The following is a 15,239-nucleotide window of genomic DNA, read 5'->3' as shown; positions in this document are numbered from 1 at the left end:
TATATATGTATGTATATATATAAAATATAAGTATAAAGTACATAATATGCATATTTTTGTTTTTTTTTAGTTTAATTTTTAATTTATGTAAATTAAACGATATTTATGTAACAATTTTTATGTATAATAATCTGAAAGTTAAAGAATGCAATGTTTAAAATTTATGCAGTCTTCTGCTATAATTATAACGATAATATATTGCTGTTCAATCGAGATTGTTATCGGAACTTTTGCGTGTATTTTTTTAAATTTTTGTATAGGAATTATAAAAAAATTGTGCGGTTTGTTCCAGAAACTTAAAATTGAAAAGCAAAATTTAGGGGAAAAAAATTATTAAATAATTTTAAACTTAGAGAAACTCGAAAAATATTCGCCAATTTAACAAAATAAACATTCTTTATTAGGGAATTCGGCACTATCCAAGAAGAATAATTATAATGAATGAAATCCCGTTTTTAAAGTTTAGATAATATTTTAAAAATTTTATAAGTTAGTTCAAATTTTTTCACAAATCTTAGTACTTATTAGTTGATAATATTGAAAAAATAATTAAAATCTTTTTTTATAAAATGCATTTTTTCAAAACAAAAATTTGTGGTCAGATATATTTATTATGCGCTCACAACTCAAATTACTAAAATGGTAGAAAGGGTATTTTACGTTCCATTTCTTAAATTTATCCAATTACAAGCCTTTGGACGAAATTGCATATACATATCCTAATTTTGCTTATAAATATAAAATTAACTTCAAGTTTTAACTAAAATCTATGATACTTTTATTTTTTTGGAAAATCTAGCTAAAAGTTCCAAAAAAGTAGTGACTGAAAAAATGCACAAATAGATGAAATATATAACAAAATTCTTGAATAAAAAATAAATTTAAAATAATAGAGCTCTCCATTTTTTTTTTGCAATTATTAATTGGCCAGGTAAAAATTAGCTTCATAAATAAAATAATAAGTAAACAAAATTTACTACAAGTAATTAAGAACTCACCGTAAAAAAAATATTAGCTCTTATTGAAAAGTAAATATAAAATTTTAATTTGTAATTTTATTTCAATGTTTAAAAAAAAAAAATTTAATATGTAAATAAATTGCCTAAGTGAATTTAACATTATAAAATGCATATAAAGCTTTATTACATTATTGTAAACTTATAATAGCCTTAAAATTTAAATTACAATAAGACTCTAATTGAAAACTTCAGATAACAATGAAAAATATAAAATAATTTTTTTTTTGAAATTTAACATTTTCGGTACTTAAAATATTTTTTAAGAAATTTTTACTTTTTTTTTTTTAATTATACATTTAATAATATTATGTATGTATATATAACTAGCATGAATTTTATTGCAAAATGTAAAGTGCGTTTTAATACAATTATATGTATAATAAAAATATATCTATTTTAAAATTAAAATTTTTGTTTAAATAAAAATTTTCTTTAACATTAAAAGTTGAAGCAGAAAAAAATCCACAGAAACTAACTAGTTACCTCTTTCAGATTTTTAATAATTTACATTTATTTACTTGATTTATTTCAAACCCAAAATATTTTTGCCAGATTAAAAAAAAAAATCTTTAAAAATGTTTTGGCTTTAAGCATGTTACGATATTCGAACGTACACTGCCTTTATTGTAAAGATTAATTGTATTTGTTTTATATGGTTCGTAGCAAACTTTCTCCTGGTTAAGCTGATATAAAATTTAATATTTATTAAATTTTTGGTAGTGCCCTGCAAATGGGATTATATTAAATTTACATGTTAATGTGAAATTTAAAAATTTATTTTTACTAGTAATTGAAAAAGTTTTCAAATAATAAAATAAAACGATATTATATGAATTTGTTTTTATTTATTTATTTTCTTAATAAAACAATAAATTTGAGTTTAAATAAAACTTTAATAAATTAAATCACAAAACATCATAATTATTTTTATTTTTTAAATTCTATTTAAATATTTATGTCTCATTTAATGCGCTACAATGTAAATTAATTAGGAATGCCTTCATATGGAATTGACTATTGAAAAAATATAATATATATATATGTATATAAATTAAATTTAAGCACAAATCAAGCATTATATAAATGCGAAATTTCTAATTAAAAAAATATATTCTATTTAAAAAGAATATTTTAATAAATCAAAAAAAAAAAAAAAAAAAGAAGTGATGTTTTTTAATGTAATATGATATTCACCTAATATTTTAAATTAATTAATATTCAATTTTATATAATTCATATATAATTCATATATAATATATAATTAATTACGATAAAAAAAGCTCCGATGCGTTTGCTTTAAAATATCAATTTTTCATCAAATTACAATATCATTAATATATTTATGGTAAATTTATATTTTTAATATAATTTCATGCACTTATAAGGTATGATTTCTTAAGCTATTCTAATTTTTGATTCTTTTTTTTTTTAATTTTTAATTTTTCAATTAAAAGAAGAAATTTCTATTTTAAATCTACAAAATTTGGTATTAAATTATAAAAAAAGAAAATATTTTTTTGTTTCTTGTGGAAAATTTTTGTAATTTTTTATCCATTTTTATTACAAAATATTCACTGAAAACTTTAATAATTTTTTCTTCATATATTTTTATCACATTGACTATAATATAAAATATAAAAAGAATTTTTTTTTTAAATAGATAGGTAAATAAGAAAAACATATAAAGCTGTATTGTGCAAAATAATTCAATAATTTAACAGAAATTTCAAAATTGCGAAAATATATTTTATATTATTTTTTTTTGTATTTTTCAATTTGTTTTTTTTTTTTTATATTTTTTTTACAATAAAAAACTGGATCTAATGTGTATGTGACTTAAAGTTAACAAAAAATATTGTTAATATAGGTATGTATTTTAAATTCGATGGTTTTATATTATAAATTACAAACACATTCATATCTAATTAAATTTATTGTTTTTCTGCTATTACAATTTATGGTAACTAAGGCAGTTAATTTAAACTCCAAAACTATTTTTTTTTAAATCAACAAGACATTTTTAACTCTAGCCAGACACACAATATAATATTAATAAATTTGAGTGAATGTTTCATTCTTAAAGTTAATAAATTGGCTTAATTTTTATTTGTTTACTTATTTTTATATTTTTGTTTTAAATTGGAAATTTTAAACAATTAGTATATTACTTTTTTACATAGTTTGAGTATACTATGAAAAATAATCTTTACTTTATAAATATATAAATAATATTACATTTTTTGTATAAATTAATAAAAATGCAGTTTTAAAGAAGAAACATAAATTATAAATATAAGAGTAATTTTAAATGCACTATCAAATATCTTTTATTTTCATTTGATTTATTAGTTACATATGTTGTATATTTTATATTTAAACATTTTACTTTATGTTCTTTTTTTTACTTAATTCAGTTTAAAATTCATAAATTTTATATTTTATGCACGTAGTTGTTTTATGAAAAATATGTTTGTATATAAAAAAAATAATTTATTATTCTATTCTGATGGAGTAAGATCTTTTTCAGGCTCATTTTCATTTAAGATTTGTGATAGCAAATCATGCACAGGCTCAAAAATTTTCTTTGTCCCAGAATTTGTAAGATTTAAGTAATCAAACTAAAAATAATATTGAACATATTATACTTATAAAAAATGAAAACCAAATTTTTTAAAATTATATCTTTTTACCATATCGTGATGGCTTATTGAACCGTCACTTTGCACCACACCTTTGTCAATATCAACGATTTGAACTCTGTTAAGGCTAGAACATTTTTCTTTAAGAAGATGATTTACTGTAGAATTTTTCTGTCTTAAATTATTAGGTTGTTGTCCTCGTGGTAGTAGAGTCTAGAAATGTATATTAGAGAAAATGTAAGAGTACTATATACCGAAATTGTAACTTGCAAAACTTACTGGAAGAACAATATAAGCTGCTGAATGTTTTTCCCGTATAGCTTGAACTAATAAAACATAGTTAATTTTCAATAATATCATATTGGATTTTGAATAAAACCCTTACCAATTTTACAAATTCCTTCAACAATCTCTTGAGCGGTATTTTGGATATTATTTGTACCAACATGCAGAACAATAATCTTTAGATTTATGAAAAATAAAATATACATAAATTTCTTTTAAAATATTCATTTTTTTACCTTGGGTTTCACGTTATCTAGTTCTCCATTTTCTATTCGCCAAAGTACATTTTCTACTCGGTCATTTCCTTAAAAAGTAAACTTGGTTTTTATTCTTTTTGTCTCAGTTACTTATGTTTAATTAACTTACGAATACTAAAATTAAGGCAATGCAGTGGTGCAAAAAAACTATTCCATGTCTCTGTATGCTGTATTCCCTCCGTTATACAATCTCCAATAAAAATTACATCTGGATCTTTTTCTCTACATTCGGATATAAATCGTTTATGAATACTGAAATATTGAAATCAAAAAATTAGGAACATGAGATTCAATAAATTTTGTAAATTTTATAGAAAATTTAAAAGTATAAATAACTTTTTCCGAAACTTTAATACGCTTGAAAAACTTATATAAAGGTTTTTAATCTTTAAGTTTTTATTTTATGAAATGATTATTGTAAAATATTCGACATTCTTAGTTAATAATTTACCTCATCCACCGATCATCTTCATGCTCATCTTGAAAGGGAACTGGATTACAACAAGGATTCATATTATATGTAAAATTTGTAAAAAAAATTTGTAAAACTACTTAAATCAACGAAAGGTTGTTAAGGCAGAAATTATAAAAATACTTTCAAATCTTAAAATTAAATAAAATATTTCTTTATTTCAACCTAGCCAAACACAAACGCTAAAAAGAACCAACTGCAAGATGACATATCGAAAAAATTTTCACAAGAGTTCAGAAAATAATCTTTTCAATCAAAATGACTTTTCAATGTAAAAGCTTGTCTAAAAAAGTGTGCCCGTCTAGAACAGAAAAGAAATGAACACAATACATTTTTAGAAAATATATCAAAATATATTGTGATTGTGATTAGTTTTAAGTAAGTATAAAAGAAATAATTACCAAAATTTTTTCAGTGAATTTTTCATTCTCTTAACATTAGCTACTTTTTAATGTCATTCACCTCATCTATTTTTTGTTAACGTGACACACGTTGGAAAGTAATATGAGCGAGCAAGAAAATGATTTTAAACGCTTTTCAACATAAATATAAACACTGGCTTTTTAAAATACCCATACAACGGCAGCACTTATTTGTAGAAATTTTTGGTACCTTGAAAAATTTTGGTAAAATAAAAAGTTATTTGTCATTATACTTCAAACGTGAAATTAAATGTCACTTTTTTTGTTTTGCCTTCGTTTCTGCAACAATTTTTTTTTAGCAAAAAATTCTGAAATATATATTAAGCTTATTTCTAACAGAATACAAAAATAGTTATATTATTTTAAAAATACAATGCACGCTAAAGGAAAAAGTGTCATGAATGGTAATGATAACCTATATAATTTAGGAAAAAGCTAGATATTTGTTTTTTCAGGGCCAGGGTCAGATTATACCAAGAAAACGCAAAATGGAACAACACCACTTAATCGATCAGAAACAAAAAAGTCGTTGGTGATATTGTTAATTATTTTTATTCTTAGTTTATCGGCATTATTTTACGTATACATGATGTTTCCAGAATTGGAAGAGTAAGTTTTAAATTTCATATAGAATCATAAAAATGCTTATCACCTGCTCACAAAACATTGTTACGTGTTATATGTATTTCATAAGCTACAACAATTATTTCATTTGCTATTACTATTAGAAATAATGATATTACTAATAGTAACTATTAAATGAAATAATAAAAGTATTTAAAAATATTGTAAAATATGCAAACTTTGTTTTTAAGGTCGGAGAAGCAACATGTTAAACTCCCCTGGAATATAGAAGATGCAAAAATGCTTGCAAAAGTATTAGATAGGTACAAAGACATGTATTATTTTGAAGTAATGTTCGGTGTTATAGTTGTATACATATTTCTTCAAACATTTGCCATTCCCGGATCGTTGTTCCTTTCAATTTTAAGTGGATTCTTGTATAATTTTCCGATAGCTTTATTAATAGTGTGTTGTTGTTCAGCAATTGGAGCAACTATGTGCTATTTATTATCACAATTAGTGGGTCGACGATTAATCAAACATTTTTGGCCTGACCGTGCAAATGAATGGTCAAAACATGTTGAAAATCATCGAGATAATTTACTTAGTTATATACTTTTCTTGCGGATGACTCCACTTTTACCGAACTGGTTTATTAAGTAAAACATAAATTTTTTAAAAAATTTTCAAAGTAAAAAATATATCTTCATTTTTAGTTTATGTGCTCCGGTTATTGGTGTGCCATTATACCCATTTGCTGTTGGAACATTTTTTGGTGTTGCACCACCTTCAGTGATAGCAATTCAGGCTGGTAAAACATTACATACAATGACAAGCTCTAATGATGCATTCTCTTGGACTTCCGCTTTTGCTTTGAGTGTGTGCGCTTTATTGTCATTACTTCCAGTAATTTTAAAGAAAAAATTCAAAACAAAACTGGAATAAATTTTTAATTTTAATTTTAACTGTGAAATGTTTATAACTAAAATTTAACTGATTAAATTAGTTGAAATTTGTTTTTGAAGCTATGTATGTATTTCTAGCCTTTATTAGAACAATTGAATGTCTTATAAATTATATTATATTTAAATAATAAATATATTTCGACCGTAAAAGAATTTTTGTAAATTCAAAATCAGTATTAAGGAAATCGGGATAAAAATTCGAATTTTAAAGACTAGAATTTGTTTTAATTTTTTATATAAATTTTGTAAAAAAATTAGTAGGTATAAAGTTTTTCTTTGCGGTCAAACAAATTTTCTGGTGTTTAATTTATTTTAGCTTAATAAATATTATATGTTAAAATATGTATTTATAATAACATGAGGCTTTAGTTTTAGCACAAATTTCACCTTGTTTAATAAATTAACTTTTCTGTAATAATTTACGAGCCTCTAGTAATTTTGAATATAAATAAAGATTTTATATGTATATATGTACATATTTGTGAAAAATGGAAAAGATCATGTCTTTTTATTTTTTCAAAGCAAATAGTTTTCTCATAGAGATTGAGTAGTGACAACTTGTAACTAATATTCCTACTAACTGGTAACTAGTATTTTTCAAATCTGCGCTACCCTAACTTATTATTACCGGATCTGGGCAAGATTTCAACCATTTTAATTTAAATTTTTTTCTACGTCGAAAGTGTTTATTGTAATATTGAAAGTGTATATTCAAAGTTAAATCTGTATTGCAATATTAATTTGCAATTTGACAAAAATTGAATCAACTTGTGTACCTATCTATTAACCTAGTTATATTTTAGAAATTTTTTGTATTATTTTTTTTCTAAAACATTTTTTTTTCATATGAAACATAAGTTTTTAATTTTTTTTATCAAAGATTATATATTTGCCTTTATCATATCTTAAAATATAAACACAAATCAATCAATTATATGAATGTTAATTTTAAAGTTCAAAATATAATTGTACATTTATTATATTAGTAATTTCACAAACAAAATTTTAAATAAATTTGTTATTATAATTGACAATATGCTTACGAAAAAATATATTGTATGTAAGTTATATAAAATATATATGTGTTTTTAATTATTTTATCCGGAATGTCGCTTCATGTGAGAGTAAAAATTGCTTAAGTTTTTGCTCATAACAAAGATTTCAAAAACTTACATAAATTTTTAAATATACAGAAAAAAAATCGACACAAAATAAATTCTTCAGTGCTATAAAAACAAAATCCTTGGTTATTAAAAATACCTAAAAAGAATATACATCTACATACATATAAAATGCATTTATTACATATGTAAATTAAAATAATTATACAAATTATTACAAACGAAAATACAAATTATGCTTGCAAAAATGCAGTTCTTGAAGTAATAACTAAAATATTTTCGAAAATTTTTTACAAATTTCAAGGATTGCATTTTTAAAATTAATCATTCGTATATGTATCTGTTTAATTTTTTACATGCGATTTTAAATTTTCAGACTTTAGACAATTTGGTTATTTTTGATAGAGATTCCGAATAAGAGAATAAAATAATAAAAGATTCATATAAAATTTAATATCATTTACGGTATTCAAAAAATAAATCCTCATTTTGATTAGTACTTTAAAAAATTTTGATAATTTCCAAATGTCATTATTTATAGCTGCAATTAAAAATAACTGCACATAATTTATTTTAAAAATAAAAATGGCACGTAAAATAAATTCATATTTTATTTAACTTTAATTTATAATAAATGCAACATAAACTCTTATGTTTACGTAGTGTCATTGTCCCCTACAATCTACTTGAGTTTTCTGGCAACAAAGGCTTTTAATATCTTACTTTTTAACAAGATCACTTACGAAATTGAACCATAAATTTTAAATATCTTACAATAATTATCAATTCAGTCAATTAAAAACGTAATTAATATAAAAAAGATTTAACAAAATGTTTAAAAATTATTAATAATTTTTTTGTTTTGGAAGAGGGTTGAAATTATTACATATTTTCAAACATTCAGTTAGATATTTTCCCTGCAAATGAGATTATTCAAATTTCAAGAATAATTCTAAAAATGTTTTATCATTAATTTACTATCTCTTTGACTGAGCTTATTATTTTCTACATATTTTTCCGTTTTTTAACTTGATATTATCGCATACACAAAAGCTATAATTATTTTTCTGTTATTTTGCAACATAAATATAATGCTATGTAATAAATAATAAATGAAAAACATATTAAATAATTAAATATTTAAGCCTGAAAATTTTAATTTAGTACTAAATTATTTACATATGTACATTTTTAAAAAGCTCAGCCAAAAATTTGCACATTATTAGTCCCCTAGTTTACCCGGATAAACAACTATTTTAAAAGTAAAAAAAAGTAGGAACTTTCCTATTTCTAGTGTTTAAAGACTAGTTATAATTTATTGCATATTAAGAGTGAGTAGTAACACAATATAATAAAAAAATTTACTTATGTGAGTTAAATAAATAAAATAATTATAAAATGATTATAATTATACTGAATTGCAACACCCTTGCACAGTTATATTTTAGCAATTCCATACACTAATAGCAATAAATTATTGTTTTAGTTTTATGTACATAACTATTTATTGCAAAAAAAAAATAAAATTATTTTAATATTAAAATTTTTTTCATTCAAATTTATCCTCAAATGTAGTTAATAAACAAAAAATTAAGGGACTACTGTTAAATTCAAATAAAATTTTATAGCAATTTAAAAAGGTATTTTTTTTGAGTTGATGCAACTTTTACTCATTACATGCAGCATCGCTATAAAAAAAACGAAGGAGTTTTGAAATGCTGACTAGAATGTATAATATATTTGTGTATACGCAATTGAATATCATCTTTTACAATTATTTCGCAATGTAAAATTTTGTTCATACATTTTAAAATTTGTATTTTTCTATCTATTTATTTTTGCTGCAAAATTTGTTTGCTTTAGCGTCTTAACATTTTAGCCTTTGAATTTTAAATTACATATACACAAATATATGGTAATATATATATATATATATACTCTGTTTACGCGTGTTTCTATGTCTATATATATATATATATATATATATATATTTATGATTTGTAGAAATGCGTTTGTGTATATAGCTTAAATTATATTATTCCTTAACAATAAGATCCTATAAGACTAATGGATGAAGTTTTCGAAAAGCTATCAGGGGCAGAAACAGGTTTCCAATACCACCAGTTATAACTTACTAAAATGGCAAAAACAAAATATTTATATCATCTCATATATTTTAAATTTAAAATTTACTTACAAACATACGATTGCGTTAAACGTATCGAAATCGAACGACATTTATTCCGACACTCAATTGTAGGCCTGAGAATAATATTACGAGTACCTTGAATTTGTTGTATATACATATTTGAACACTCCCCATCTGGCAGTATATATGATTCTGCATTATGGGTATCCATTGATAAAAAACGTTCTAATGCTATACCAGTACTTGGAAGACGCTCTGGACGAACAAATAATTGTCTAATTAGACGTGCTGGAGACATTCGATTACATCTCCATAAATTATGACTTTGTGTTTGATGAGTTCGATTAAAATCTCTAAATAATTCATCTAAATTCGTTATTTCATTATTCGTTGAGCGTACTCTGTATGCATCCCTTTGGAAGATTTCCTTATTTGATTTATACAGTTCAAAAAAATCATTGACTGTAACTGGGATTTGCTTTACCTAAAAATATCAACAAAAATATTCAAATTGAAAAGAAAAAACGCATATTATGAATTTGAAAAGTAATAAGTATGAATTTAAAATTTAACTATAAGGTACACTATATCTTACATAAAAGTTCATTCTTAACAATAAATACCTTAAAAACAAATGGCACAGAGTCTGTTGTTTTCTCAACATTTGTTAAATCTAAAACATTTACAATATTTGAGCAAGGATTACAATCTAAATCTTCCACTTGAAAAAATGGATTCATCATTAAACAACTTTCGTCATATAACTCGGTTAAACCTAAAATTTTTAAAATAACATATTTTAAGTTTTACATAAGTGTCAAAACAAATATACCCGGAAAATTGTTTATCATAGGTAGGGTCATTCTTCGCCATAGTTTCATTCCTGGATAAATAAAGGTTTGTATGTTTCGTAATATTAAAGTTGATGCCTGCAATAATTTCATGTAATAAGCTCATAAATAATTTTGTTTTATTACTTTTTAAACTTACTTCATTTTTATACGAAACACATAAAAATCCAATAGCTAAATAAAACAACCAGAAAAATATTTTTCTTTTTCGATCTACAATAGTTTTTACAAGCTCAGTTTTTATCAAGGCGACATGACTCATTCTGTTTGGTGTGAAGTAATATTGGATGATAAAATTATTAAATTCATTATTATTAATTTTAAAATTAGTTTCTGCAAGTAATTTTAGTTGATTTAAATTATATAAATATTTTTGCAGAATTTGATTGCGCGTTAAATTTCTACCAAAATTTATTTCAAAATTCATCTTTTGCAAAAATATTTTTAGAAACAGAAAAAAAAATAACAAGATAAAATATTTGGCATTTATGTCAAAATAATGTCAAAAAATTTTGTAAGTTTGTTCATTATTCATTGTTTTCAAAATCTTCAATAGTTTTATTAAATTTGATGTGTTGTGGAAATATTTTTTTTGTCAATTTTCTCAAAATGAAATTTTTGACATTTTTAAAATCAAAATTTGTAAGGAAGATTATTTTACAGCTGATGCATTATTAGGCAACATTTGACAATCTTTAGTATAAAATTACATTCTAAAAATAAAGTGAATACTTTAACCAGTTGCACAAGGTTGAGGAGGTTCAAGTGAAATTGCTATAGTAATTCTACGAGGTGCACAAGCTTTTTAAATCTTGTTTTGGCTTTTTAAACCTTTAAAAATAAAGGATTACATAAGGTTTACAAGACCTGAAAATTTGAAAAAAATTCGGTATCACAGTTCATAAATATTCAAAAATTCATTAAAGACGAAAAGAAGTTGCAAAATAAATGGAAAATCGGAAGGTGAAGGAGAAATAATCTTTCAGCAAAATAAAATTTAAATGAGTAAATTTCAGTTTTATAACATAATTAAAAAAACATAGATAAATGATTAAATGGATGTTAAGAAATTTTTAGAATAATAACCAAAAATGTATAATTTTTAATTAAAATGTAAGTGAGTAAGCTAGCGATTTGAAATGTAATATGGCAAATGCACTATTCAACTTGATTCTTGAACACGTTGAAGTTCTTCCACAGAAGCATTTTCCACAAAAAAGAGGAAACAAAGATAAAATTTTGCTTGTAAAATTCACACTAATATAATATAAATTTCTTGTGGTATTTGTGTATGTCTATTTTTCCTCACCTGTCCACGGGGTGCGCAGTGCGCTATTTATCAAATATTCTTATAAGTTTTAATTCATTAGGTAACCTTAATTTTATAAAATGTCAATGTTTCAATGGCTTTTCAAATTGTCAATTGTTTTGTTAATGACATATAAATATGAGTAGTTTATATAGCATGTACATAGTTTTGTTATTATAATTAATTATTTTTGTTCATTTTTCAAGTTTTTTGAAATTTTTTAAAGGTAAATTATTAAATTTGACATATTGCTATACTTGAATATTTTGAAAATAAGAAATTTAAACATGTTGATTTAATTTTTCTTCATAAGTGGGTGACGCCCTTTAGTCTATTTGCTAAGTGGAATTTTTAAATTAGTAATTAAGTGTTTTTTTTTTTAAATTAATTAAATTAAATTAAATACAAAGAGAAAAAGAAGTTGCTTACATTTTTTCAAAATTCTATTTCGACAGGAAAATTTTCTTATGGTTTTTTGTTTAAGCAGAGCATTAATATGAATTACGGCAGGAAAACCCCTTCATCATACCGATCGAATCATTCGGTGTATTCACATACAACAGCTAGGTAAGAATCCTTAAAATTACATAATCCTTTTCGTTTTTGTTATTTTATTCTTTTTATCGATTCTTTATTTTGCTTTAAAAGCGTATTTTGATATTTAATTCTTAATTATGAACTTTAACAGGTCGGATGCATGTTCTATTAAATCACGCTCCGCTAGATCGGTCCGCATACCATGGTACAGGAAACCTGTTTTAAAAAACAACGAGTACATTGATATACAAAAAGGTGCACTTTTAGTTGGAATCTTTTCAATTGTAAGATATTTAGATCGATATTTTTACTATTTACTAACATTTTACATTTATATTTTAAAGTTTGTGGCCATGTTTACTTTTGGCACAGGAATATTTGATATATATTGTCTAGCGATGGCTGCCCCTGGGTCAACTCATTATGGATATTATATAATTTCATATGAATTCGTATATGTTGGAAATATTCATAGTAAAATAATTTTATATTGTTAAAAATTTATGTAATTTAACAAATTTACAATTTTTTTTTTCAGTTCGGAATGCTCTAATCATATTTGCTCTGTTTTCACTTTTATCATCATTAGTAATTTTTATTACAAGTATATTGTTGGTGGTAGCTCTTCGCAAGGTAAGTTATTGAATTAAATATGTATGTAATATTTCTATAATACTTGCTCATATGAATTATAAATGACCGGAAAATATGCAAATTTTAAAAACTATACAAGAATATTAAGGTAAAATTTGTAAAATAAATATTTACGTGCACTTTTTCATATGAGCTTTATTGTAATTAAGCATAATCTATAACTAACTTGCAATTTTGCATAATATGCACGCCCACAAGTCAAATGAACGTGGAAAGAATAGGAAGCCAAAGGTACTTTAGCAAGAATGTTGGAAAAATTATCTTTATGTTTATTTCTTTGATTTAACAATATTTTTGTTTGCGAATTGGGTTTTAATATGCTTTTGTATTATTTTTGTATTCCTTAATGTGGATTCACATTTATTTTTTCTCTTTCAGTGTTCTATACCTAAAAAGAAACGATAAGTAAATTGATTTTTCATTTTTAATTAGTACTTAAATTGAAATTGCCACTATGCCATTCCAAATACACTGTTATGTATATAATTTTACATATTCAATCTGTTTATTATTTTTTAAATAATAAAAACTAAAACTTTATTCTAGAAAATTTATTTAGTAAAATTTATAGTTTTTCAAATCTCCAAAATACCTTTTCCAATTCACCTAAATGCTTACTATTTAACTCCCAAATTGGATTTTGCAATCTTGTAAATTACATGTTTTAATTTTCAAGTACATAACAAAAACGAAAAAAATAAAATAAAAACTTATTTTTGTTAAGTATTAAATAATTTTCAAACCAATTACTACATATTTTTAGGAACATGAGCGAAAAATCATTCCTTGGTTATGGACTTTTGCAGCTTTCACCATATTCAGATTCTTCGCATTTCTATTTTTTTCAATAGTCAACGATTTAATATTTGCATATAATATTATGATGGTATTATTATGGATTTTAATTATTGGAATTTCAACCTACGGTTGGTTGATTGTATATTCTCTTTATTTAGAGCTTGCTGATCTAACCAAATTAGAAGATTTAGCGCATTTAAGAGTAAATCTTGTTTAAATAACAATATATTTTCAATTTTAAAGTTATTTTTTTTATAGATGGGCACAATGGCTTCACTAAATGCTTCAACAACACATTCCCTTGCTGGTTCTAGACCAACAACTCCACATAGTACCGTATCTACTATGCCAGTGGGTTAAAAAGTCTTTAACAACAGATTTGTGTTTAAGTCACATATCGTTTTAGAAATAAGAACAACAAAAAATTTTAAATTTAAAACAAAATTAAAAATCTTTAATACTTGTATTATCCGTCCAATATTATCTTAAGGTTTTTTAGAAATTCAAATTTTATATACATGTTTTTTTGTAGATATAAATTTTATTTTATATCAATTTTCGAATCGTAGTGTTAAGTTTACATGAGAAACAAAAATCATTGTTTTTGTTACTAATAAAAATTTTTATTATGGAATTGAGTTTTTGGATTTAATTTGTTTTACATTGTATCAAAATAAGCTTTCTCAACATTTATATTATCCATACATATATTATTTGTTTACATCGCTTAAAATCGGTTTTGGGACAGAAAATTTAAAACCTAAGCAAAAATTATATTTAGATTTTATTATTTAAATTAAATTACTTAAAGTGAGGAACTAGTATTAGTTGGCTTAGAGCGAATTTTTCAATATCGAGATGACTTTATGCGAGGGATTATTTTGCTTTGTAATTGCGTACGTTAGGTTTACAACAGGGATTGCCCAGAGTGCATTTTCCTAGTGAGATATAATAAATATTTACATCAATTTCGCTTTTTTAAATAATATTAAATTATACATTACATATTTACATAATATATGTACAAAAAATTTGCCGAAGAAAAAGAAATTTCCAAAATTAATTTTAATTAATCGGGAATTTCTGAACGTTAAATAGACTAATAAATTTGGAAGAAAAAGAAAATTAACCTTTTTTATTGAGGCAGATTGTGAATAAGAGAGAATTTTAATGAATATAATCTTTATAAGCAGCTAA

The 15,239-nt window shown here is 23.2% G+C and overlaps 4 protein-coding genes across 5 annotated transcripts; 2 read left to right on the top strand and 2 right to left on the bottom strand.

The window, feature by feature from the left end:
• Nucleotides 1-3,265: 3,265 nt before the first annotated feature.
• LOC129619051 (platelet-activating factor acetylhydrolase IB subunit beta homolog) lies at nt 3,266-4,849 on the bottom strand. Its single transcript, XM_055534129.1, has 7 exons — nt 4,652-4,849; nt 4,310-4,452; nt 4,180-4,247; nt 4,044-4,119; nt 3,938-3,984; nt 3,710-3,871; nt 3,266-3,637 (listed from the first exon to the last, which is right to left on the bottom strand). The coding sequence occupies exons 1-7, from the start codon at nt 4,711-4,713 to the stop codon at nt 3,518-3,520; spliced, it is 678 nt and encodes a 225-aa protein (XP_055390104.1). The 5' UTR covers nt 4,714-4,849; the 3' UTR covers nt 3,266-3,517.
• A 492-nt stretch (nt 4,850-5,341) lies between these two features.
• LOC129618688 (transmembrane protein 41 homolog) lies at nt 5,342-6,802 on the top strand. The gene is made up of 4 exons (XM_055533589.1): nt 5,342-5,498; nt 5,550-5,703; nt 5,910-6,317; nt 6,375-6,802. The coding sequence occupies exons 1-4, from the start codon at nt 5,468-5,470 to the stop codon at nt 6,601-6,603; spliced, it is 822 nt and encodes a 273-aa protein (XP_055389564.1). The 5' UTR covers nt 5,342-5,467; the 3' UTR covers nt 6,604-6,802.
• Nucleotides 6,803-6,806: 4 nt separating this feature from the next.
• LOC129618686 (uncharacterized) lies at nt 6,807-11,177 on the bottom strand. The gene is made up of 5 exons (XM_055533588.1): nt 10,884-11,177; nt 10,726-10,822; nt 10,517-10,668; nt 9,942-10,377; nt 6,807-9,878 (listed from the first exon to the last, which is right to left on the bottom strand). Exons 1-5 carry the CDS (start codon nt 11,169-11,171, stop codon nt 9,787-9,789), a joined length of 1,065 nt encoding a protein of 354 aa, XP_055389563.1. The 5' UTR covers nt 11,172-11,177; the 3' UTR covers nt 6,807-9,786.
• Nucleotides 11,178-12,149: 972 nt separating this feature from the next.
• On the top strand, nt 12,150-14,643 carry LOC129619066 (uncharacterized). 2 transcript variants are annotated; one of them, XM_055534145.1, is made up of 8 exons: nt 12,150-12,279; nt 12,509-12,620; nt 12,742-12,874; nt 12,935-13,064; nt 13,129-13,223; nt 13,443-13,475; nt 14,008-14,244; nt 14,301-14,643. In XM_055534145.1, exons 2-8 carry the CDS (start codon nt 12,550-12,552, stop codon nt 14,400-14,402), a joined length of 801 nt encoding a protein of 266 aa, XP_055390120.1. In that variant the 5' UTR covers nt 12,150-12,279; nt 12,509-12,549; the 3' UTR covers nt 14,403-14,643. The 2 variants fall into 2 exon arrangements, with proteins under 2 accessions (XP_055390120.1, XP_055390121.1); XM_055534146.1 differs by lacking the exon at nt 13,443-13,475 and having other exon boundaries at nt 14,301-14,642.
• The last annotated feature ends 596 nt before the right edge of the window (nt 14,644-15,239 follow it).

Source organism: Condylostylus longicornis, unplaced genomic scaffold (assembly GCF_029603195.1).
Source record: "Condylostylus longicornis isolate FDR11 unplaced genomic scaffold, ASM2960319v2 ptg000010l, whole genome shotgun sequence".
Lineage (NCBI taxonomy): Eukaryota > Metazoa > Arthropoda > Insecta > Diptera > Dolichopodidae > Condylostylus > Condylostylus longicornis.
This window is presented reverse-complemented; position numbering and strand designations above follow the sequence as displayed.